Source organism: Patiria miniata, unplaced genomic scaffold (assembly GCF_015706575.1).
Source record: "Patiria miniata isolate m_02_andy unplaced genomic scaffold, ASM1570657v1 HiC_scaffold_7, whole genome shotgun sequence".
NCBI lineage: Eukaryota > Metazoa > Echinodermata > Asteroidea > Valvatida > Asterinidae > Patiria > Patiria miniata.
Window position 1 is genome coordinate 37,346,445 of NW_024037074.1, and position 26,008 is coordinate 37,372,452.

The 26,008-nt window shown below is 39.6% G+C and overlaps 1 protein-coding gene across 1 annotated transcript; it reads left to right on the top strand.

The window, feature by feature from the left end:
• LOC119746534 (dual specificity mitogen-activated protein kinase kinase 1-like) lies at positions 1-24,204 on the top strand. The gene is made up of 11 exons (XM_038223515.1): positions 1-410; positions 2,034-2,265; positions 3,581-3,727; positions 11,602-11,685; positions 12,341-12,392; positions 17,608-17,732; positions 18,776-18,965; positions 19,482-19,543; positions 19,959-20,020; positions 21,028-21,073; positions 21,787-24,204. The coding sequence occupies exons 1-11, from the start codon at positions 334-336 to the stop codon at positions 21,904-21,906; spliced, it is 1,197 nt and encodes a 398-aa protein (XP_038079443.1). The 5' UTR covers positions 1-333; the 3' UTR covers positions 21,907-24,204.
• The last annotated feature ends 1,804 nt before the right edge of the window (positions 24,205-26,008 follow it).

Consider the following 26,008-nt stretch of genomic DNA (forward strand, 5'->3'; position numbering starts at 1 on the left):
GTTTGTGTGACCAACCCCTGTGACCCCGATCGGTACTGTATCGCTAGCTAGCTAGCTGTGGGGTCGATGTGTTTTGTTTCCCTTCGAATTTTCACGGAAAACGCACCCTTCACTTCCGCTCGTTGTTCAGTGGACGTGAACACGACAATGATCGCTGATAAATAACTTGTTTTGAGTGGGGAAACATCGGGTGATTTGGAGGGAACTAGCATTCGTAGGTTTGAATTTTGTGAAGAAGGACTTGAAATCGAACTCATGCGTGGTTTTCATTGACACACGCACAGCGAGTTAGCACCAGCAGCTGCAGCACTCAGCACGTTCACGGCTGTCAAAATGGCCGCTTCAAAGAAGAATATTAAAAACCTGACGCTGCCTGTCAAGCCGGATGACTCTGCGCCGTCAAATGCTGTGTAAGAAACTCTTTGTATCTACAGTAGTTTGTATGCTTTTGTGTCAATACGCTGTTTGGAAGGAATATGGACATCATTACAAATTATAGGCTTGCGCGTGACGCTTGGCCGGACATGCCGGAAACCCCCAACATGCCCAACATTGCCCAACTCTTTTCAAATTCCAATACTACAGCTGGGGTTCCCCCCCCCCTAAAAAAAATATTTTAAGGCTGAATTGAACAGTGCAGAAAGATTCCCAAATCTGGCCATCACTTGTCACCCTGTGCACAAACCCTAGTATATGAGACTGGTCTGAAAATTTCTAAGTGTATTTCAATATTTTCCCTGCTAATTTTGACTTTTTAGGACATATTATCACTTTCTGTTGGCTGATAGGTCACTGAAGGGAAAAATTAGTGATGGCCAGATATGGGAATCTTTCCAACAGGGCTAAAGATGTTTCACATTTAAACATTTAAAGTTGGAAAGATTCCCATAATCTGGCCATCACTATTTTTTTGTGTACGAATCATATGGAGGTGTCTGCATGTAGTCATGGGTAAAACTAAAAGGGAGAGTAATTGATGATTTTCAGGGATTTTTTTCCTCTCCCCCCCCCAAAAAACGGAGTAATTGCAGAATACCCCGCCACTCGGAAATACACCCCTAAAATCACTGGCTACGAGGTTGGAATCACTGCAAAAGAAACAATTCAAGTCCATTGCCAGCTATGCGGATACTGAGTGGGGGTCCATTATTTGAGAACGAAGCAACACAAAATGAATGGGAGTTGCTGAAAAAAATTCTAAGTCCAAACCAACCACCCTGTTGGCGGCTACAAGGCTACGGAGTGGGAGTCCCCTACTCCTAGAACTACGTGGAGCCTCATAGAGTCAGAAGCCCGCAAAATTGTTGTCAACACAAAACACTAATTAAGTACAAAAACGTCCATCCCAAATAAGCTTTTTCCCACAGAACCGCTGCATAGTTTGCCCCTAAACTCCGTACAATACCTCATGACACTCACATTATGTGCACCCAACAAACATCGGTGGATTCTGTCTGTTTTTAGGCCAAAATGATGAAAAATATGCCCTTTCCGCACGGAGCCAACGTAACACTTGAAGCGAGCACGCGCGCTGATATCGCAGTCGTTTTCGGGTTCGATCGCTGCGTCGCGACTCAAGCAAAATCTCAAGTTGATCTGTTGCTGGCTTTACCAAACATAATTCTTAAAATGTCAATTTTTGCTTTGCAAAGAGGTTATTCTTAAAGGGCTTTTTTTAAGTATAAATGTACAGAAAAAGTTGGAGCCAAACAGTAGCTGGTGCTTAGTTACTACATGTGAGAGTTATGGACATGGGAGGGATACAAATTCACACAATGCTCTCTTACAGTGTATACTAGTTCAGGTATTGCACAAAATATTTCTGAATATGCACAGAAATTATATCATCATTATCTGGATGTCAAGTGTACAACAACAAAGAGTTCCACCTCAGTTCCTTTTTGTTAAACCGTTGAGGGGTACGTGTACCTGCGGATTTGGTGCCCAATTGTGCAAGTGCCAGATTGGTGCTTTTCTCCACTTGTTGTTTTTTATGCACTTACGGAGTTTTTTGTTTTTTGTTTTGTTGATAGCAACAATTCCAGTGCCTCCATGGCGGCCATCGCCAAGAAACTGGCAGAACTGGAGCTGGACGAGACTCAGATAGAGAGGATGAAGATCTTCCTGACCATGAAGGAGAAAGTCTTGGCTGTCGGCGAGCTGACCGGGGACGACTTTGAGAAGTTAGAGGAACTAGGGGCCGGCAACGGGGGCGTGGTCACCAAGGTACTACACAGACCCAGCCAGCTGACTATGGCCAGAAAGGTGAGAGCAGAGAAGGAAAATGCTAATGGAACTGCCAGGCGTCACTGGTTCCCTGTCCCCATTGTCCTTCGGACTTCAAATGTGGGGACAGGTACAGGTAGCTAGCAGTGAATCCTGAATACGTTAGGAGGCTTTCCTCCCAATTTATGCAAATTATATGCAGGACGTGTCCATGTAGGTCTGAATCTCGCTTCCTGAATTCAAAGTCACAACGGCAATGTTTGCGCGGAACCAGCCTATTTCAAAATGGCTATATCATATGCCACAAATGTGCAATTTCCGAGGTGATGAGCTTCGATTTTCGCTGAATTCAAAAGTGTCTCTGGCAACTATCAACGAAGAGGGGGGGGGGGCATTATGTTTCAGTATTTAAAAAATATGCAGTTGAAATGCTTGAAAATTGCCTTCATGGAGTGATTTTGCATGTGGTAATAAGACAAGAGTCAGTTTTTTGATAACCATGTGCTCAACTATGGTCCATGCAAAGCTGAATAGTGATTAAAAAATAAACAATCCTGCTGCGTGCGCACAGAGGTGATCAAATCAATGGCTCTAAATGGGAGCTAGCTACTGTTCCACATATTTTTTTTTGGGGGGGGGGGGGGGAGGGGGACGGGAACCAGTCTACTACTGGGCCAAATTCAGTGGAGCTGCTCGGCCAAAAAAGGATGCTAAGCAAATTTGTGTACTGAGCAAAAAAACCCCACAAAAACCAAATTTGAGGACTAGTAACAAACTATGTACATCTCATCATGTTTAAAGCTGGTAACCATATTTTACTTAGCAAAGGGTTTCTTTGTTTGACAAATTTCTGCGCCTAGGACAGAAGTGAACTTGGTCCCTGGTACCCAGAAAGTTGTGCATAAAACATATCAGGTAGGGCTGTCCCGAATGTACCAAATACAATGTCAAGTACAGCTGCACAGTCTAATTAGTACATGACAAGAGTAAGAAAAAGTGACGTTGCCTGTGTTGAGTTACTGGAACATTCAAGCAAACCTGTCTCTTTAAAAGCACAGGGTTTACAGGTGGAGCTACACGTATTTTACATGATAACTATCAGTTGCATTAAAACATGACATCTTTGCTTGAAATGTGTTCTGCATTATCACAGATCTTGTGCACACAAAAACAGTCGTAACATGATGGTTGCCTAATGAGATTAGCACTGTTGAGTGTTCCCACTTCACCACTGATCCCCTATGGAAGGTTTTACTTGTTTATAATACTACCAAAATTGAAATGTATGTTTAATATTGGTTTCAAACTTGGAGGATTAATTCACAATCTGGTTCCTATCTCTCCCCCATGATAGCTGATTCGTCTAGAAATCAAGCCAGCCGTCAGGAACCAGATCTTCAGGGAGTTGAAGGTACTTCACGACTGCAACTCTCCCTACATAGTTGGCTTCTATGGAGCCTTTTATAGCGACGGGGAGATCAACATCTGCATGGAGCACATGGTGAGACCTCTCGCTTTCTCTCTCAGATTCCTCGCCGGCTGATTTGTATTTTCTGTTCATGTGTCTCTGGAGAAAACAAAATTGTGGAGATGTGTGGAGAATGCAAAGTCAGACAAGTGGTAACTGGAGGCTTACGTACCTCAAGGTTTTTATGAGGTACCTCTGGGTTCAACCTCAAGTTAACGCTCGTATAATTTTGCTTTCTTCCTGACAACATCTTGAAATCTTTTTCAAACTTTGCCTTTGTCTCCAAGTTGGCTTGATTTTTGAAAAACAAAAACATCTTTGATGTCTTTATTGTCCAAACCAACTGGAGATACATTTACTGTAATCTTCGGCCTTAGGTCCTATATGATAAGATTTGATTTTTAGGTCCTATATGATAGGATTTGATTTTTGATTTGATTTTGATTTTACTTATTTCCAAACGTCACAATTTTAAAAATGAACAATTGAATTCAACAGAATGTACAATTTGATTTGATGTTCTTGAAGCATAACACTAATAGTAAGCCGAGGTGCCACAAGTCAAGGTCCTTAAATTCTCCCAAAGCCAGGTTTGAGTCAGAGATTGCGAAAACGTCCCATGTTTGGTAGTTTTATGTGTGGGTCTCAGTGAGTCTCAGAAATGTATACATGATCTATGGTAAATTTGGTGCAAACATGTAGTTAAAACTGTGCAACATCTGCTGTTGTAAATTATGCATTGCGTGTATGTTCTTGAAAATATATCACATTGACCTAAATAGCTGAACTTGTGCATTGTTGCCATTCTGTCTATAGCTTGTAAACTAGTGCATTGACTGCGTTCTTTAGTGTCTGTTCATTCTACAGGTACATGTACTTTCTACCCTTACTCAGACTGCGGAAAGTCATTAGGAATCTTGGCCTTGACTTATCATTGTATATTTAGAAACATGTTGAACCAATTGCACAACCATGTCAAATGAAGCGGAAATGTACATGTACTTTCAAAAATGAAGTACATGTAGTTCACCAAAAATCGAAAGTTGAACCAAATATGAAGATGTCACAGCTTACACGTAACTAGGTTAAACATTTAAAGGAAAGTCCTTTTGAAGAGTAACACTTGAAAGGGTAAAACGTAGATCCCCCTTTTTGGGGGGGGGGGAGAATGTAACATGGTTTTATATTACAAAGGAATCAAAACTAAAAGTTAGCATTTTCCCATGTGTATATGGTTGTCGTTTCTGTTACAATGTCGTCAGTCTTACACGTCACTGGTCAGTTTCAAATTTCAATTCTTGGAAGCATTTGTAAGTTCAGGGAAACAATTTCAGGGAAACAATACAACAAAAAAATTAGAAAGTGTAACCCAATGGCCAATGTGCACAATAAATCATTTAAAGGGAATGTACAACATTTGCAAACATCGAAAAATAAAACTACCAAGTTTTTATGAAATACCTTACTAGGATGTTAGTAAATGACAGTCTAAAGCATCCTGTCAAATTATGGCACCTGGTGTGAAGTCATTTTCAAGAAAATTGTATTTATGTGTACATTTCCAATGGTGGTCAACCGACCACCGTTGGAAAAACCTAACTATTTTTCAACTACTGCTCCAAATTTACCTTTTTTTCAGTCCAAATTTTGTTTGCTATTGGTTACATGTTCATGAACGGGTGCAGGCCAGCTAGACTGGTTCCCTTACCTTACAATTTTCTGACAACTATAAATTGATCCATTTTATCTTTAGTGGAGTCAGGGAACCAGACTACTTGAACAATTTTTGGTTTTCTTGGTTTTTCCAGCATTTTCGAACACAAAACTTCAAAACATGTCAGTGTAACAATATTTGATCTATTATACTAACCCCTCAAATAGTTCATTTCTGAAAATTACAGCAAAAGCCAATGATGTACACTCCCTTTAATGCCATGAACCTGTTCTGTGCATACATGTACATACAATGTACATGTAGTTGTGGTTTCATTGTTCGTACAGAGAATACTGTTCAACTACCCCAGCTATACAAGAACAAGAAGTATCCACATGCTTGTAGACATCTCGAGAACAGAACCCTAGGCTTGATTGGACTAGCATACACGGTGAAAAATAGTGGGAAAAAAAACAATTTCAATAAAAAAACACTTTCAATAAAAAAAACTAGAGGTTCGAAGCGATTACTGCAAATTTCGCCACAGACATCAACTGAAAATGCATTTTTGACATTTTTTAACCGGCCGCTAGAGGGCGCTCCAACACTTCATGATGTCACCGATCACTTTTTTTGAAAGGTCAATCGAGGCAGACACTAGCATCGTTAAAAGCAAGTTCATACATGTATCTTTTTCCACTTTCAAATTATTAGGCACTTCCGGTTTCGACCGGAAGGAAGGTGACTACTCTATGTTCCGACACCCCTATGTTCCGACAACCCGCAAGACTGTGTACTCCCGGTTAGGGTTAGGGTTACGGTTAGGGTTAGGAATATGTGCAGTCGGAACATAGGGGTGTCCCCGGAAGGAAGGTTCACGTGATTCGACGCACACAAGATAAAATGAAGATCATATATTATCATGTCGATTCCTGCAAAATTCAAGTTCCGGTCTCTCACAGTTGATTTTATATTGAATTTCAAAGATTAAATTTATTATTTTTTGAAGTGACGCCACGTGACCCATGATGACGTCATGATGACATGATGATGTTCAGTGGGTTGTGCATTCATGTATTGACAATTGAAGTTCATACATGTATATGTTTTCATTTTGACAGACAGTTCTGGAGAAGAATGTGCTGAGGAGAACAATAATAATAACAATAGTAAATTCATACAATAACAATAGGTGTTGGGCTGAGGCCCAACACCTAATAAATGAAAATCAAGTCAAAATGGGTCTACCATTAAATGTACAGTCGAACACCTTTAAAACAAGGTCCTTGGGACTTTACAAATTACCTTGTTATAGCAGGTACCTTGTATTATCAGTAATGAAAAACAAAGACCTGGGGCCCAACATTTTTCTTGTTATAAGCAGGATGTTGTATTAACAGTGCGCTTTTTATAAGGGTTTGACTGTATTTATACAATTTGGAGCTTGTGACTATAGGCCTATGTTTTTGTCCAAAATGTTAAATAATAAACAGACAACTATTTTGTCTGATCAGCCTGACAGACAGTCAGACGGTTCAAGTAAATCCCAGGTTTGGCAGCAGTCAGCTGTATAATATGTCCAGGCATGTGTTACAATCAATAAACTAGTCCTTTCCCATCACGAAATGATACATCAAGCCTATTGATTAGACAGTGAGCTGTGTCAGCGCAAAATTAAAGCATGTACTGTACTTATTGCACTTTGGTAGTATCTCTTATTGTGCCAATGACCCCAGATATTATTTTCACGCATAACACAATGCAGGGTCAGAATTACACAGTACATCAAGGTTAATTTATTGTGTTGTATTCTCAAAAATGTCATTTATTTAATTGCAGTTTACAATAGGCCTACATGTATATTCACATGTATCGGTACCTACATGTGGTACATGTAGTTCTCTGATGCAGTACATGGTAGGCCAACATGACACGTTGCTTTTCTGTACAACAAGTCTTGTTTTGTGATCTGAAAGTTTTTTGTGTGTTAGGCCTATTTCTCGTTTTAAATAATAATATATATTTTTTTAACTATTCAAATGTGGTGCCTTTTTAGGCTGTATTTAGGCTTGTGCATAATTTTGAGGATTGTACAAATTCTGCCCTTCAATTCCCAAAGCTTGTTTTCATGTGAATGTCAAATTATTCTAAACAAAAATAAATACCCCCGGTACATCAATAAAAAGCAATATACATGTATCCCACGGAGTACATGTTTGAACACAATGTAAACACGACTAGTTTTCCCCAAGTGCGGGGTATTGAACCATTGCATGTGATTAAATATCTACTAAAGCATACATGTACATGAAACGGCATGTACTCATAATCATACATTTATACTGTACCTAACCATGACCTAACTGTATGTTCTTGTACATGAATGTGTAATTAATATGAACTGCATGGACAGCCATGCACATGTATGCACTGTACAATATGCAGCTGTAATGTACATGTGTACTATGTTCATGTACATGTACCTAATGGAATTCCAGAGCTACATGTGCATTGTACACCATACATGTACATTGTACATGTACAGTACAATATACAGTACAGTATGTACATGTACATGTACTCTAGTTGTAGATTTTTTTGTGTGTGAAACCAGGCAGTGTGTCTTCACACTGTGTAAACAATAAAACTGACCTGGGAATTTACTGGCACCTGGGTGTGTCCCTGGGGTCGAGGAGATGATGAACTAAAAAGGCTTTCATTTTTTTTATAATCTGATCAATTATTTATTCCTGGTAATTTAACCTAGGATTCCTCAAAAGGCACTGATGCACTTGAGCTTGCAAGCTCAATGAAGCGTGGGGAGATAATGAAAGAATGGTCAGTTACACTTACAGAAGTTTGGTGGAAATCCACCAAATTTGTAGGAACATGTAAAATCAGGGAGGGAAGGAAAACCCAGTCCACTGTCCACATGTTGGCTGTGTGGCATTTAATTTGAATAGTGATATGGGAAGAGAAGGGGCACGAAAAAGGTACCGGTAAATTAAATGTAACGCAGGGCAAATCTGAAACCTAATATCATTATCCTGTTTGGGTGTAATAAGCACAGCCCTGAGAATTTTATGATGTTGCACTTTGTTTACATATGCATGTCTGCTTTCTTATGGGACAAGGCGCAAAGCAATATATGTATAAATATACTAGAGTACTTAGGCCAAAAAAAAGAATAGTTCTGCTTCCGGTTACCCGACCTACCCTATTTTTAGGCTGCGACCCTAAAAATTTTTATCGGCAATTCAAAAAAAAAAAAAAAAAAAAAAAATTGAATAAATACAAATAAAATCTGTCTTTTCTGTCTTCACAAAATACCTCTCAACAACCCTTTTGCATCCAAAAATGCTTGTATTTATTTGTGTTCTTACTTACATTTGTTTTTTTCAAAAGAAACCTCCGTTATTACAAATTCGCTTCGCGATATAACTACTTCGCAATTCGATGTCACGCACGGTGACTATAATCACGTGGCGACGACTGGTTCCCGCCGCGCCGCGCATGGGCCAGACATAATGAAAATGTGGTAACCAGTCCATAGCTAGCTATGTGACCGATAGTGCGCTATCAGTACAGTGCAGGCCACTGTCAACTGGTCGGATTCGACATCGTAAAAATGCCAAGAAAACACCGATGGAGAAAGAACATTTTTGCAAGTTAATTTACAGAATTGATCTAGCTTGTCTGTGTATGTTTTTTCTGTGTTCAAGAGTTCATTTTGAGATCGCACTACTTGTATTTAGAGTGATACATGCCGCGTGTTTCCCGAAATTGTTGACGGTAAAAACAGGTCTGTCAGCCCATGGTGGGCTGCTCGCCACACACGCACGCATCGCACACCTTGGAGTTTTGGCCAGCTCCCCGCGTCTTGACTAGCGTTGTGCATATGGTGCGAACGGCCTGAATTTTCATTATTTTTTGAAATTATCGAACGTAAATATATTGACAATAATTAAAGGTAGGTTTTACTCACTTTTTGTTGCCATTTCGTGTATAGCTTTCGTAGTGCAATAGAAATAGTTCAGGCTAAAACTTCGCATATAATTGAATACCCAATTCAAGCTGCATAAAAAAAATTGGCCAAAAAAAAAATTTCCGACCGACCGACCCTATTTTGGAAAGGCATGTAATCGGAAGCAGAACTATTTTTTTTTTGGCCTTACTCTGCATTCCACTACAGAAAACTTTGAGACGCATCTTTGGGGCAGACAGTTTGTACGAATGTGCAACCTGGTATAAACCAGTGAAATGAAACGCTCATTTATTCATTGTGCTCTTTGGTTTACAGGCATGTCAGCTTCAATAAGCATTCATTTCCAGTAGACAATGGAAATAGTTGTTCGAAAGCCTTACAACATTTGGAGCTTTCCATGGGTTTGTACACAAAGACGGATGCATCAAGCTGGCACAATTGTGAAAATCGAGTTAGCTCTCTGGTAATTTTATATAGGTCCGTGGGACGAGGGGACTTCCCACTGTACATGTAACAAGCTTGGTTGGTGTGGAGCCCTAAAAACATTGGCATGAGATAAAATGGACAGGTTATATATACATGTTTGAGCTTTACAGTGAGACATTGTAGTTGAAACATTCCCCAACATGTTACGATAAGTTCCAGAGTGTCGTGCTGAGGATTTGTTTCCATTTGACTGCACTGACCGGTTCATAAGTTCATGACCAGTTACAATGTACATGTTTATTTCCCTGTCTACATGTATGACAGACATTTACGGGTATGCCTACATTTGTAGTGTGCGAATGCGAGACTTGGATAAAGGCTATTTTTTTTTTTAAATACTTGGATTACGGATTTTTTTGAGTCATTTTTTACACCCAACAAGATGCAACAAGCACGCAGACTTGAGTTGACTGCTAAATTGCAACAGTATGCAACAACTTCTTACCTTTGTTGCTTTCTGTTACATTTAGCAGGGTTAGGGTTCATTCACAAAACCTTCAGTACAACTGGTGTCTAGTCCAAAAAAATATGTACATGTAGTGAACAATTCAACAAGTGGGTAATTCTCTAAATTTGAGGTCCAAAATTGTGACATTAACCCTAACCCCCTAGGCCCTTGTTGCTTACAACCATCCTCAATCCTCCAAAATCCTCCAAAATTTTGCAACTCTGCCTAAATTTTTCAAAATTGTCAGACAGTCCTGCCTCAAAATGCATTCATCCTCAATCCTCCAAAATCCTCCTCATCCCAAAATTTCGCACTCGTGTTTAAATGAAGGATAACCAACGCCAAATTCTTCAAAATCATCAGACAGTCCTGCCTCAAAATGCATTCATCCTCAATCCTCCAAAATCCTCTTGTGCTTCAATCACCATTCATCCTCAATCCTCCAAAATCCTCATGTGCTTCAATCACCATTCATCCTCAATCCTCCAGAATCCTCATTTGATTCAATCACCATTCATCCTCAATCCTCTAGAATCCTCCAAAACCGCCAGGAGGATTTTGGAGGAGTGAGGTGGGTTAGGGTTAAAGTGTCCCTGTTTAAACACACCAGAGGCCTGTATAATTAGTTGCCATGTTCAAGTATCAATGAAATTGACTTCAAGCTATTTTGTATTTGTTCGGCAGGTATTTTGCTTTATGTTATCACTCTTGGAGATAGAAGGAATTAACCCTAACCGCCCTAAATCCTTCAAAATCCTCTTTCCCAAAGTGGAGGAATTTGGAGGATTGAGGTTACATGGCAAATGCGTTATTGATTTCGTAGGATGCACTTTGTCAAAGTCTAGGGCCGGACCTTGTGTTGTTTTTGCTCAGCAATGCATAAATATGGGCCTGGATTATGCTTGAAATCCTCCGTACTGCTCCAGGCTGTCACTGGCCAAGTCTCAACATATTGACAGTCACTGCCGCAGGATTTTGCAGGATTCAGGCAGTGGTCACCCCTCCACGGACAATGTTCAAGAAATAATGGAGGAATTTGCAGGATTGAGGCTATATGCTATTTTTCCATGAGACCAATTGAAGGATTTTGCAGGATCGAGGCTACATCCAAGCAAAAAGGCCTAGGGAGTTATTGTTAAGAATATGTCCTGAATTTACACAATCTTAGATCAGATGCAACAGTAACACATAAAAAATTGGACCCCAAATTTATGGAATGACCCAAATACATGTACGTAGATAATTATGTGCGAATAGATCAAGATTACATGCATGCATGTGTCCACGTTTGATCTACATCGTGAGTTTAACGTGCTATTTTGTTTTCTTGGCAGGATGGTGGCTCTTTGGATTTGGTCATGAAGAGGGCAGATCACAACAGAATACCAGAGAGAATCCTGGGCAAAGTTACAGTTGCGGTGAGTAAAAAAAAACCCAGTAAAGATAATGCTGTAAAGATAAGTCAGTCAGTTGCTAAGAATGCCAGAAGTTATAGTTAATCTGGAGTCCGTTCTTGGGCGTTGCCTAAGGCCCCCAAAAAGTCTTCGGTTTCTGTATGGAGCTTGTCCCAAAAGTGGTGCGGCGACGCGGCTTTTTTTTTTTTTGAACTGTTTTCTTCTTCAAATGTCGGCTGATGACTGTAAATGGTGCCTGATTAAATTTATTGCAAAATGTATGGGAACCCAGAGAGGCTACATAAAGCTTATACTCAATCGTAACCCCATCTAAAATCACGTTAAAATTGTGCAACAGCAGGTTTCCAGTCAAACCAGTGAGTTTGGTGGTTTTGAGATCTTACATTAAAATTTTTTTAATTTTGCCTAATCACAAGAGTTTCAGTGAGTGGGGAACACTGTACTATGTCTGCTTGCATAATGTGCGGATCGTGCACGAACAGTTTTTATCTCACTGTGTACCAACTCGCAGCAACGTGTTGGCAATGGTTGATGGTTCTCTTCTGCATTGCAGAGAGGCTATGCATTGAGTTCTTAGTAAAAGGGATACTTGGATTGTTTCCCATTTTAAAAAAATTTGGCTGTTCATTGTCTTCTCTTTGTTTCTCTTGCTCTGTAGGTTTTGAGAGGTTTAAATTACCTTAGAGAAAAACATGACATCATGCACAGAGGTAAGAAACAGGACTCTTGTGTTTGTTTGTTTGTTTGTTTGTTTGTTTGTTTTGGGTTTTTTTTTTCATTTTTATATCTGTGTATTAAATTTTGTTGTTTTGCTGTTTATAACTATGGAAATTCTTGATTTTACTCTTTTTTTTAAGTATCATGATTTTATTCACACAGAATTAAACCACCCGATTTATTTACAATGAAAATCTTCAATATTTCAGGACATTTTGAACTCTTTGTCTATGGCGAACAGTTATATGGGCAATTCCAGCGTGAAAGGAAGAGTAATGTCCGTGACAGAGCCAATTAACCATGATATCTGAATAATGATTCAGAGAAATGATCCAAACGCCTAGTCTGTAATCTCCTTGACCATTACTAGATGATGGATGTATAGGCCTAAGACTTGAACAACAGATTTTCAGGTTTACTCACTGAGCTCTTAATCTCTCTCATGAAGATAACTGTCATTACATAACACTGGAATTACCCATATGTCGACTTGAAATGGCACCCACCACAGATGGAAAGCCAATATATTTGCTCAACTTAACCGTGCATTGTTTCAATTCAGTCTCATTAAAGTGATTAATTACGGTACTTAGCCAAACCGCTGCAAACAGTCAATGCCTTCAAAGTACACGTATTAGTAGTTTCATTTGCTTTTAATATGGGTGCTTTGGTAACTGGCGAGAACCTTTAAAAAAAAAAAAAATCCCCCAAAACTCTTTCCTGCCATTGCTGACTGTACTGCTCCTTCCATTCTAAATCCACAGTCTGGCGTCCACATCATGCCCCCCGTCCCTAATCCTCACCCATGTACCTGTCGTTACTGATCCTATTTAGTGGACTGAGGGAGGATCTTATATTCGCTCACTGTCTGTGCAGATCTCTGTCTCATAATTGCAAGGCCGAGATTTGTCTGTCGTGGGAAGCCTGCCTTTGACATTTCATTTGCTCAGTAGTGAAACCCCTTATTTTTTAGGGGGGGGGGGGGGGGCTGGAGGTGAGGGGAGGGGAGAGGTTACAAAAAAAATCGAACCATGTGTACCTTCTTACACATGTGTCCGTTTATGTTGCGCACGTAAATAAAGGGAGTATTTTGTTTATAAAGTGTTGAAGATAATCATCATGTAAGTAGATTACTGTTAAAATGATGATATTAACTTGGTTTCTCTTGTACCTTATGCCAACCTCTGTGATAATTAATATGTGGGGTGGGGTGGGGGCTCTATGCACATGGTTTATAAATGCCAGAAGTTGAGAAGCATGCTACGGTAGCTGCAACATGTTTTCAGTTGTTTTCATGGATACATAATGATTTTTCATTTTGGTTCATGACATCGAACTGACGTGCATGTACATCGAACGAATGAATTATATAAACAGTCCATTTGGTAGTTATTGTCAATCCACTCTCATGTGACATGTGAGAAGGAATTTGATACGCATCATGTTCATGGGTAGAGCTTACGAAAGTGCATTTCCCTCAGCAGCGCAATGTGCACGGCTCATTCTCATGTCTACCGTGCGTGAATAAAAAAATGCCGACACTATCACTGAGTAACAGTGGATTGTCAATGACTGGATATAATGTCCATCGGTATTGACGTCAACCCAGGTACATGCACACACACACACACACGCATGTACTTGTGCTGTTCAACCATAGTGATTCAGTGCAGGTCTCAGAGAAGTCGTGATACGCAGCCTGGAGAAGGATATAGTCACCTGTAAATAATGAAGTCTGGGGAATGAACAAAATTGTTGACAGTTTTTTGTATTTTTGTAACGTTGGTTTTTTTGAAAGATACAAATGTAAGGATAGCTTTGGGCAAATCGGACACATTCAAACCTTGTATGAAAAAAAAAGGTGCCAGGGAGCTGTAAATTTTAAATTTGGGTTGAATATTTGAAATTGAAAATGAATTGAATTCCATCCAAGAGCTAGTTTCAGTTCTGCTCTAGAATCAACTCATAAACTGCAGTCAGGTCTGGAAGAAGTTTATGACAGTAGGTCTCATAAAACACAATCATTTTCCACCTAAAATTAATTCCAGGTGAAACACAAAAAATAATTATAATTGTTTCCATTGTTATTATTACATACATTGGTTGTTTTTCCTTCAGAAATGACAACAGTAATGAGTATGTGTAATTCACATCTGACCACAATACTTCAAACATTGAAAGGTTAAAAGAATTTAATAAAAAATAAACATGGGCAACAAACGTTGGTGACGCAAAGGGGACAATTTCCCCTAATTTTCTGAAATTATATTTTGCCTCACATCCCCCCTTTTGGATCCGCTGCAACAGAGTCTAATGTACTGTGCCCCGTCCCCCTCCTCCCATTTTAGAGTACCTTGAAGGTATCTTCATTCCCTCAGCTCTTTTTAAGTGCACTGTGTATTGAACACGCACAGTAAACAGACTATTTTTAGGCCCAGCATAAAGCCTATGCAGAAAGACAGGTGAAATCATGATGTACAGAAGATATCAAGCTGCGCGGTTATATTATACTGGAGATTTTTCTCAATTGACAGGTAATTAATTTCATCATGCTATTGCATTGTCATTAATCCCTGTGGATTCTGCGGTGAACTACACATTGCAAACATGTATAGGGCCTTTATTGCAATACGTACATGTACACGTACCTATCCATCTATATACCTATATATTATCAGTGCCGTTTCTGACATACATGTACACTGTAAATGAAGTTGATCATGCAAAATATTAAAGAGACAATTTAGTTCAGCACCTTCGCCAGTTCTGGGAATGAGGGGGAGGGGGCAAGGGCCACAATACAAACTAGGGGGGGGGGGGGCACACCACATGAAAAAAACCCACTTCTATAATTTTTACGCTTATAGTTTTTACCAATGGCGGGCCAGTGGCTGGGTAGATACTGTACCCATGCCCATAGATACTGTACACATGCACAGTGTTTTATCCCCTGCTTGTTGTTTACGAGGCCCGCTTCATGGGGAAGACGGCTTTGCCTCCTGTCGCCTCCTTAAACAACTCGTGAACACACCCACCCTTACACAGGCATAGAAGTGGGGTACTTCCTTTGTTCTCGTGTACTAAAATTTTGCAATGTCGCACACTAATTTCAAAATGCTCTTACATTTGTATTTTAACCAGTATTAATTTCCTAGGCTGAAATTCGGACTTAACATCCCTTTTCTAAATTTCTTCCATTTAGTGCGACAGATCAACCCACCTTGGAAATTCCTAGTTTTTGAGTAAAATCCATATATCTATTTCGTGAAAAACTTGTGGGGTACCAAAACGGTACCCCGCAAGTTGGTGGGCATTCCTTGTGGGGTACCTCCCATTGTTCGGAGTGTTTATGATACGTTCACACACCCAGACAAGTGTATATTTGCCTGCAATCAGGGACCCCCTATTGTTGGTCTTTTGTTTAAGTACTTAACCTTTTTAGGAAGACCTCCCATATGTTTTGTACATGAATCCAAATTGGGAACCTCTCGGGAATTGGGGACCCTATTGTCCTCTATTGTTCAACGTCCCATGTTGAATGCAGAAACAAACTCATACACATTCATTGCACTTCATACATGTACCGTACATGTATATCGGTGATATTAGACAAACAATCAGCAATATGCAACGTACACTATCAACACACTATGGTCAATGTTCATCAATTTGTGGGCAGAGTTAAAATAACCACATAATATAATGTCGTGAAAGGCAAGATATCTTGTTCCTATCTGTGTACATTGTACATGTTCATATGAGTTTGTCTTACATTCACTATGTGGACTTGTGAACAAAAGATGTCCATCACATAATGCATGTTGTGTTGACGTTATGTGGACTAAGCCGTGTCCACATAACGTTTTGCCCTCTCTGGAAAACAGGTTAAGAGGCATTTTTGGGTTAGGTTTATCAGTGGCAAAATGAAGAGAAACACAAAAGGGAATCATAGAAAAAAAATTGGGTTGAAAGAGTTTTCACAGTTAAAGTAAAGTTATTTTTTGTACCGAGTTTTCTTAACTACACGAAAACAAAGGAATGTCCACGTAGCATATGTAAAACAAACATGGGTGTATGTAGGTTGTCTCCATTAGATCATACATACTGGCTCCTGGTCTACATTTAAATGCATGCTTGTATGCTTAACCAATCATTTCCTCATCAAGCCTAATGGGTGGAAGACACAGTGTGATAACAAACTAATTTGACCACATCCATCGACTCCGGAAAACGTTTCTTAAAGACATGCACATGTACATGTACATGTACAATGTGTATCCTTGTATGATAATTATGTTGGGTGCCCGGCAGAAGGGCAGACATGTAGTAGCACTCTGACGCGAAAATAATTTTTCAAGAAAATCTCATGGAAAGGATCCAATGTTCTCCTGCAAGTACTATAAATCCAATGTTCTCCCACGCGTATTGTAAATCGAACAAATTTTTAATTTGTCTCAAGTAGGAATCATAGATTTAGGAACAACTAATTGTGTTAATTTCTGATGAAAATGGTAAAATTACGTTGAAATAGAGGCACTTACCTGCATATGCCCTTTTGCTGAAAATATTTTGATGAATAGGCATTTTATGACTTTCTGCCCGGCACAGTAAGCTTATGCCTACATTTTATACACACTTGCACTCCTCCAGCCAATGCAATGTTTTCAACTTGCATTTCTAGATACAAAAAACTTCAATTAAGGTTTGTCTCAGAACCACGCAAACTCACAAGTAACATTTCTGAGAACAAAGTGTTGTTCTGAAATTGAACAGTGATATTGTACATGTATTGCAGATTAGAATTCTCACCAGGTATACCAAATGGGGCTCTGGCTTTTGTGGGGGAAAAACAAAAAAAAACAACTATAGCCTAAATTTCCCATACTTCAAATTAGTGTGCCGCAATGAAAAGATATGCCATGCTCAAAATGAGCAGTGCTGCTTCCTGCACTGCAATGCATGTTATACAGCATGTTGTACAGTACTTGCAAAATACGTTTTATCTACACCATTTTAGTTAAGTCCCTCACCCTTATCTTGCTCTGAAACTGCTCTTTCGAAGTTCCCCAAACTTGATTGAAAAAAATCCAGGAGGGACCACTTTTGCAGGACGCGCAGGTACATTATATTTCTCAGTGTTTGGTATAATTGTAAATGTTAGATAAACAAACTAACGCTCATTCTTTTCTTTGGTCTCGTGTCCCACAGATGTCAAGCCCTCCAACATTCTGGTCAACTCCCGAGGAGAGATCAAGATGTGCGACTTTGGAGTGAGCGGACAGCTCATTGACTCCATGGCCAACTCGTTTGTTGGGACGCGGTCCTATATGTCTGTAAGTCACTTTCTTCTGATTGTGGTGTCGTGTGTGCATTTTTTCCCCCTGCATGTAACCTCATTTATGGCCAGCTTCTGAATTTAAATTCATATCTATATATATAAGAGCAAGTTTTACTCGGCCTCCGAGAAATGTTTGCTCCTGAAAGGATCCGAGACCGCGGTGTCCCGCGGCGTCAAAATCGCTCCACGTCCGTGGTAAAATGTAGAGGGTGTCTGCATCATGTGAAATCATGGCACCTGGTGTGCTGTCATTTTCAAGAAAATAGTAATTTGTGTAACAATTTCGGATGATGGTTGACCAAAACTGACTTTTTTTCCCCAAATACTGCCCCCAATTTACTAAAATTTAATTAGCAGACACAATTTGTTAGCAATTGGTTACACATCCGTGAGCGGGTGCAAGCCAGCTAGTCTGGTTTCCTGACCTGACAATTCTCCGCCGTATATTAATTGCCTTTTCCGTCTGAAGCGGGGTCAGGGAACAAGACTACAAGAACAGCATTTTTTTTTCTTGGTTTTTCCAGCACCTATGAATGCAAAATTTAAACAGGTCAGTGCTATTTGCTATAAAAATGCTAACCCCCCCCAACTTAATCTATCCATTTATGAAAATTACAGCAAAAAAAAAAGTTGTACATTGCCTAGGCTTGTTGTTCTGGGGTCTTTTCATGAATCTTCCAAAATCAACCACTTTGCAGTGCAACCCAATAGCACATTCTTTGTACTTAAAATTTCTTGGCCTTAGCTCTACCCTTCTCAAACCTTACCGTCTCATATCAATCAAAACTCATGGGAAGGTTCGGTGGATTGTTGTCCCTTTAAAGTTAAAGTATAAAGAATGTACCTTCAGTTTACTTCAGAATCGTTTTTTTTTGGTGAACTCAGAAAAGTTCCCTAGCAGTAGTGCCAAGAGAGTTTTGGGTTGCTTCTTCAAAAGCCACCAAAACCTCTTGGTGGATTTGGAAGGATTTGGGAGTGCCATTAGGATTTTGATTGGTTAGTCCATCAGGATTTTTCTTTCATTTCCTGATTATACAGCCTGAGCGATTACAAGGTATCCACTACACAGTCCAGTCAGACATCTGGAGCATGGGTCTGTCGTTAGTAGAGATGTCCATCGGGCGCTACCCGATCCCCCCGCCGGACGAGAAGGAGATCTGTCAAATCTTTGGCCGGCCGTACGACAGCTCGAAGGCTAGCAGTAAGCCACCCGGCAGGCCAATCAGCAGTAAGTAGTGGAACTCCCTGCTTGCCTCTGCCCAGGGACTGTAGGGGGCGCTCTTTGGTGTACTCGCAACAGCCATACGCTCATGTCAGAATTGTGTTTTAGAATTTAAGCCGAATCTAAGATTCGTATAGATTCGTAAGATTCCTGTGCTATAAAAAAGCACATGAAAACTTTGACGTTTGAAACATTTGAGACAACCATGTCAGAAGATATTTGGGACCAATATTTGGGACAACTCAAGAGCATTGTCAATGAAAAATTAATAAATAAAGTTTACTTGTCCAAAAACAAATTTTATTCGGGTCTACCGGAGTTGGTGGTTGTTGGTATTGTTTGACTTCGGAACACCAGACTCAAGTGAGTAATAATGGTCATGAATTGTTTTGAGGTACACATTACTACACACGACCAATTTTTATCTGAATGTGCACAGTCTTGAAACGTCGTTGAGGAAGAATTCATGCGAGTGTCTTCTTCCACTGTTTCACAAATCTTCACTTTGTTATTTTTCATCAGCATTTGGGGATGCTCCACGGTCCATGGCTATCTTTGAATTACTGGAGTGCATTGTGAATGATGTAAGTATTACCTTAAATTATTCAGCTTTTAAACAAAGTGCAGTGTTCCCTCTTCTTCTGTTTTTTTTCTTACAATATAAAAAAAGGAAGAAGGAAGTTATTTATCCATGACATTTACTCATTTCTTGCCCTCCACAGCATGTTGGTACAGTGGACCTCTTCTCGCCTTCCGACGCTTTGATCCGGTTTGGATCCCATGTGGATTGTGTTTGTCAGTCCCTACCTGAGACTATTTCCCAGGTTTTTCCGCTTTAGTCACTAAAACTGATCATTTCCCTACTGTGTTCTCTCTTTCAGTTTCTTCACATTACAAAGTTACAGTGCAACATGTATTTTTTTTAGGTATCGTGGTTTCAACACCACAAATAAATCAAAAATATCTTCATAAAAATTACTTTCTCTTTTAATTCCACAGCCACCACCTAAACTGCCATCACAAGAGTTCTCACCAGAATTTGTAGATTTTGTAAACAAATGGTGAGTGTCAAAAAAATGCAGATGGAAAAAAAGTCCTTTTCAGTTCGTGTCAGTGCACATTTGGATTCAGTTGCTTTGTTGTAATCGAGTTCAAAGTTAGTCACTGTCTTTGTATCTGAGGCACCAACAGCAGAAACGTAGACTTAAAATCTGGAGATGCAAAACTTGGCATAAGTTCTTGCTTTGTCGGGAGTTGACCTTCGATTGCATACGTTTTTGATGTCCTTTAGGTCTTAGATGCTCCTTCAGTCTGGACTTGCCAAGTCTTGGAGTTAACTGTAGGACCATTGTGACATTTAAAATTACTATAGAATCAAGTGTTTGTGTGAGGCGTTCCGGCAAAATGAGACAAAACTGGGCAGAGGTTGAAACGAAGGTTGGTTGATATAACGGAAGAGGAGACAATTTTGTTTGTTGTATTTCATTCAGACATTCTGTTGGCAAATTGTAGCTGTTTAAAGTTCGCATTTGTTGATATGTTAAAAACTAAAATACTGAGAAAAAAGCCCTAAAAGTTTCGAGTCTGTGGTGATGAAAATACAAGGTGCCAATTGTTTTTCCTTAGAAACACTTTTATTTCACGATTTTTATACATTGTATTTCTTTAAAATATGTGTAGTAGACATTTCAAAGATTACAAAGATCACTAAATCTGAAAATCGAAGGAGAAAATGTCGCCCCCAGTCGTTTTTTGGGGTTTTATTTTTTTCATTTTTCTTCACTACAACCTTACCGTCTCATTTCACCAGAACGCCTTAATACTTGATCCAACAAAACGATTTGAAAGTTGCAAGACATACTGCATGACAGGCCCCTAGACAAATCTTGCACAGTGGAAACTAACAACAGGTTGTATCAGTGTACTATGAATTTCGATGTTTTCTTGAGCAGTAATTCAGTTTAAGTTGACTGTGTTTGAAAATAGACTCAAATCAAGCACACCTGCCGCATGTCTTTGCTACAGGGAATCATGCCATTATAACCTTATTCTGTTCTTGTTTTGACAGCTTAATTAAGAATCCACAAGAAAGAGCAGAGCTCAAATTCCTCATGGTAAGTCGAAAAGAAAAACAGGGAAGTTATCTGCCAAGCGTAAATAAAATGTGCAAAGTAAAAACGACCAAATGTTGTGGCCAAATGTTGTGTAATGTTTATATTCATTGACAAGCACGCTCCTGACTTTTGCTTTGCACTTAAATTTTGCGCAGAAGCTCCATTGAATTGGCCCCTTTTTAGACAGACATTGCAGTAAAATGTGTTGCTGAGGGACACATGCCCAAGAGTCAGCACTAGACAAATAAGTCTGGCACCTCATACTTTAGTTGATGACTTTCAGTTCTACAACCTTTGTTTAATATCCAAACCTTTCTTTTGGGCATTCTTCAAAGGAACTGTAGAATTTGATGATCCTGACTGTGTTGCAGTCGAGTCCACAAGAAGTCCATCTCAAGTCCTTTCACTGGTGAATCACTAGTCCTTACACAAGTCCAGTCACAAGTAAAGGAATGCCATTGTTACAAGTCATTTGAATAGCTTGTGAATTGAATTGAGACTGGAAGATTTGTGATGGACTTTCGAGGACTTGCAGGGACTTGTAATGGACTCGAGTAAAACACTGGATCCTGAATCATAATGTGGACCATCTTGAACCAGGGGCCCCAAGCCAGGGATTCCAATCTCCTCGAGCCAAAACTGATGACAAAACTCGGGTTTCAAAAATCCACAATACTTACCGCCGCTTTCACTTTTCCCCGTCTGCTCTTAAGGTTCACACCTTCACCAAGAAATCAGAGACAGAAGGCGTGGACGTAGCCAGCTGGGTGTGTAAGACGATGGGCCTCCGGAAAATGGGCACCACGCGCAAGTCGGTCAACTCGGCACACTAGGCCTTCCGTCATCGTTCATAGGGTTTATCAAAGGACCAGTGGTAGCATGTCAGCCAGCCCAGGACTTCTCAGTAGCTTGCCTCCCCCTTTGAAGGGTCGGTTCAACGCAAACGTTGAATTTGTGACATCATGTCAAGTATTTGAGGTCCGAATTCACAATATTTGAACACATTTCAACTCGGGTGATTTTCACTGGGAGTTATTCTTGACCGCAAATTTGCTTCGCGTTTGTATTTGTGTAAAGTGCAAACCGGCCTTTCTTTCTTGTAGTATTTTTTTTTTTTTTTTTAATGTTTTTTTAGGCCACAGGCTTTCTTGTGTTTGGGCAGTGTTCCTCAGTCCAGGGTTAAGTCCGAGTCAAGTCCGTACTTGAGCCTATTTTTTTCGACGCACAGTTTTTGTCGCTGCATGAATTCGGACCCAGTAGTGTTTGTTTAATGTTTCAGGTGTGAGATACGTCGGAATTGTTCCTGATATCAGGTGTTTTTTTTTAAATCCCTGTCCAAATCTGGAATTCCTGAGGTTTTACCACAAATGTGTTTTATCTATATAAAAGATTATATAGCTCAAAAGGAATGGCTATTTTAATGGGTCCCTTTAGGCAAATACAAGCATATACCCCAGACCCAGTCCTTCTGATTTGAGGCGTGCGATCACACCCCCACGCCATCACACACCTAAAAGCTTCCTGTGAAGTGCGAATAATTGCACCCCTGAATTTCCCTGGACCACAGAATCACACACCTAGAAAATCACACACCTAGAAAAACCACACGCCTAGAAAATCCAGGTGTGCCTTTTTCCACACGCCTGTGATTTTCAAATCAGAAGGACTGTAGACCCTACGTTGCTCTGGGGCCCACGGTAAGTCTCAAACCCTCTGGTGATTATTTCATGGATATTTCATTTTCACCAAATCACCAAAAGATTTTTTTTTTAGATGTACGTGTAAAATAACTATTATCAAAACACTTGTTTAGTTTGTAGGAAGAGAAAAGGAGAGACTACATGTATATGAGGAATGGTGAAATTGGTATCAAAGAAAGGAGAGAAAAAAAATCATGAACTACATGTAGACAAATATAGAAGCAGCTTGTATAGATGTTTAAGTTATATAACCTATATATGTTACAGTAACATGGACTATAATAACATTAATGATAACATGAAAGTATGTGAAGAAAAGCCGATAAGTTTTTTAAACAGAATTTTGTTCTCTTTATTTCATTGGAAACTTACAGATTTCTGTGAATGTATTACGACAGCAGTGATATTTACATATGTAGCAGTGCTTCCCAAAAAACGGCGTTTGTGGTACAAAATGTGATGCATTTATTGGAACGTTGTTTAGCTTTGTAGTTTAGCTCGAGAGCACTGTTAACAATTGAAGAAAAGTTCATCCCAAACCCTTCAAAACCCACGTTTTGAAGCATTTTGTAGGGTTGAGGAAAGTAGAGCTTTAGCCTTGGCCTGGCCACAATTCTTGGCATGGGGCTTTAATCCTAAAAGGGCCGGGTAATTTTTTTTTCAAAGTTTTTAAGTACAAAGAATGTGTACTTGGGAACCTGCATAATGGTGGATTTTGGAGGTTTTGATAATGTTCCTGGCAAAAAAAAGACCAATTTAGTATTGTCTTAATATTACACTTCATACATATTCATGAACCAAACATGCTTTTCCCATTGGTTAATGCTCCAATGCAGTGAGGTAGCTATCCCACTATCGCAGTTTACATACTACATGTACTGCATAAACCAATCCGTAATACTAGGGACATAGGACACCGAGATTGGTTCCCAGTCTCCAAAGTATTCAACAGTAGTAATAGCAAGTGAGTTTGCCAGTGGAACCATACTAAAAACCTTTACATCATCAAATGCATTCTGTGGGAGGGAATTACCACAGAATTTGTTGGTCAACTTTTGACAATGAGGTGAATATATACGAGGTGTAATAAAACAAATATACCATGGATATCAGGCAAGTAGTGCAAAATTACTGTAATTTCGCATTATTTTCCCTCGTACCGCGTTGTAGGTGTATGTGTTTTTATACTGAATGCCCCAAATGGTAATATAAATTCCATAACATTACTGGAGTACTCAATTTAAACAAACAGTCATTTGGGTTGCCCCACTTTGTAATTATGTGTGCCGTGTTCCGTGTTGTGGCCATTTTGTTCATCAGAAGTAATACGGTCCACTTTTGCCCTCATTTTTTGTTTATTTATGACATGAATGTGTACATTGGATGTGTTCAACCAGTAAAAGTTGTCTTGTAAATACTATGTGCCATCAACATTGCTGTGTAATAACATTTTTTTCTTCTTTTGTTGTGAATTGTGCCCCTTTAAAATCCTACAATTGTACATATGGTATATGTTTCACACAGATGTTATTCAAAGTCGGTATAGTAGAACACCGCTACTAATAGCGAACAAAATATTTGATAAAAACAACAGAGAAAATATCTAGGGCATTTTTCAAACCTTGTCTTTGGCTTTGACTCTTGCTCCAGCTTCATTGCTTAACTGCATGCACGAAGCCAGTGCTGGTGACGAAGCCGGAGATTGAGAAATGGCTCAGGCATGGACTCTATGTAACACTGATCTAAAGAGCCACTGTTGCCCAGGCTAGCAACCAGGATCAGGGAGAGCACTGTCATTTCACTGGTTCCCCATGTGCAGGGAATCCGTGCGTGCCAACCAGTGAAGGCAAGTTAATGCCCACGAGAGCTCAGTAGGCTGTTACCTGTCTTTGCGGTATATTCTAGATTTCAAGGTGAAGGGTGGGAACTAGTCTTGGAGCAAAGCTCGTCATATGCTAATTCATATGGGCAATGATCAATATTCACGGCACAACTGTGGCCCTATATTAAAAGCAATGTTCAGCATGTTTCACAGCCAACAGGATACCAGCTCATGAACTGAGTCTCTGTTGGTTCACCATATGTGATTAAATACAAGCTAGTGCAGGCAACCGACACACTTTTATGCGCGTGACACGACTGCCCAAGAGGGCCTCCTTCAACTTGATGTAAACATTCCAAACTGCCATTATATCAATGAAATGGTCAAGACTTAGTGTTCATATGGAAATTTACCATCTGAACACAATAAGTAAACGGACATTTTATTGTTTCAACCATTTGTGAAGGATTTTTTCCTGCTAACTGAAGTGGTGTTCTACTGTACTATAGTATGATATAAAACTGCCCTTGGGACATCCTTGGTGTTATTTTGTTTGGGGCCCATATTTAGGGGGTAATGTTTTTGATTTTGTTATGATGTACATGTATGTTTTTACACAGAGCAATAACGGACAGCCGTGTCCAAGTTATATCACAATGTAATATTGATGTGGTTTCCTCCAAAACAAAGCTGCAGAAAAGGGTAAAATATCATGACACGAAATTAACTTTTACTGTGTCACTCAAAGCGATTATGTGCAATCATTTTATATTATATAGGGCTAGTATGAGCATCACTGTGTGAAATCCTTGAAAGGAGACTATCCGATCTTGAGAGGAGACTACCATCAGTATTTTCCATTCTTTTGTGATGCCCAAACAAGACCCTTAAAACCTGGTGCATAGTTTTCTTAACTGTAACTTCCAAGGCAAATTGGTGGTTTTATAGCCCCATACATGCGTCTCAAATACTCCCCCATATTGTGGGCCACATATGGATGCATGCTAAATTCCTCAAAAGTTGTGTTCCCAGTAATTTTGAGGGAAACATTGGAGAAAGTTTGCCCCAAATTACTGCAGGATATGTACATGATAACCTAGACGTCTAGAGGTAAGGGTATTTGATTTTACCTGCTTTTTAACTAGGTAAGTATGTAGCTTCCGTAGTGAATATCAAGTGGAAGTTAAGTATTTGAGATATCATGGGGCTAGGCACCGATAGCAAGTAAGCATCAAGTCAGAAACGTTTTAAACCAATTTCAACTTCGCCAGAATTTCATCTGGTTATTGGTCATGTAAGATGTGCCTCTCGCATATTTATTTAACTGGCAAGTAGAACTCCAGTATGATGGATTTGTGTAACGAAAAACCATTCTGGAATCTTGTTGGAAATCAAATTACAGATTGTCATATT

Bases quoted from the DNA above. Each gene is read 5' to 3' on its own strand.
- LOC119746534 (XM_038223515.1), top strand. From the start codon at position 334: ATGGCCGCTTCAAAGAAGAATATTAAAAACCTGACGCTGCCTGTCAAG. The intron at 411-2,033 runs GTAAGAAACTCT...TTTTGTTGATAG, and splicing joins TCTGCGCCGTCAAATGCTGT to CAACAATTCCAGTGCCTCCA. The intron at 18,966-19,481 runs GTAAGTAGTGGA...ATTTTTCATCAG, and splicing joins ACCCGGCAGGCCAATCAGCA to CATTTGGGGATGCTCCACGG.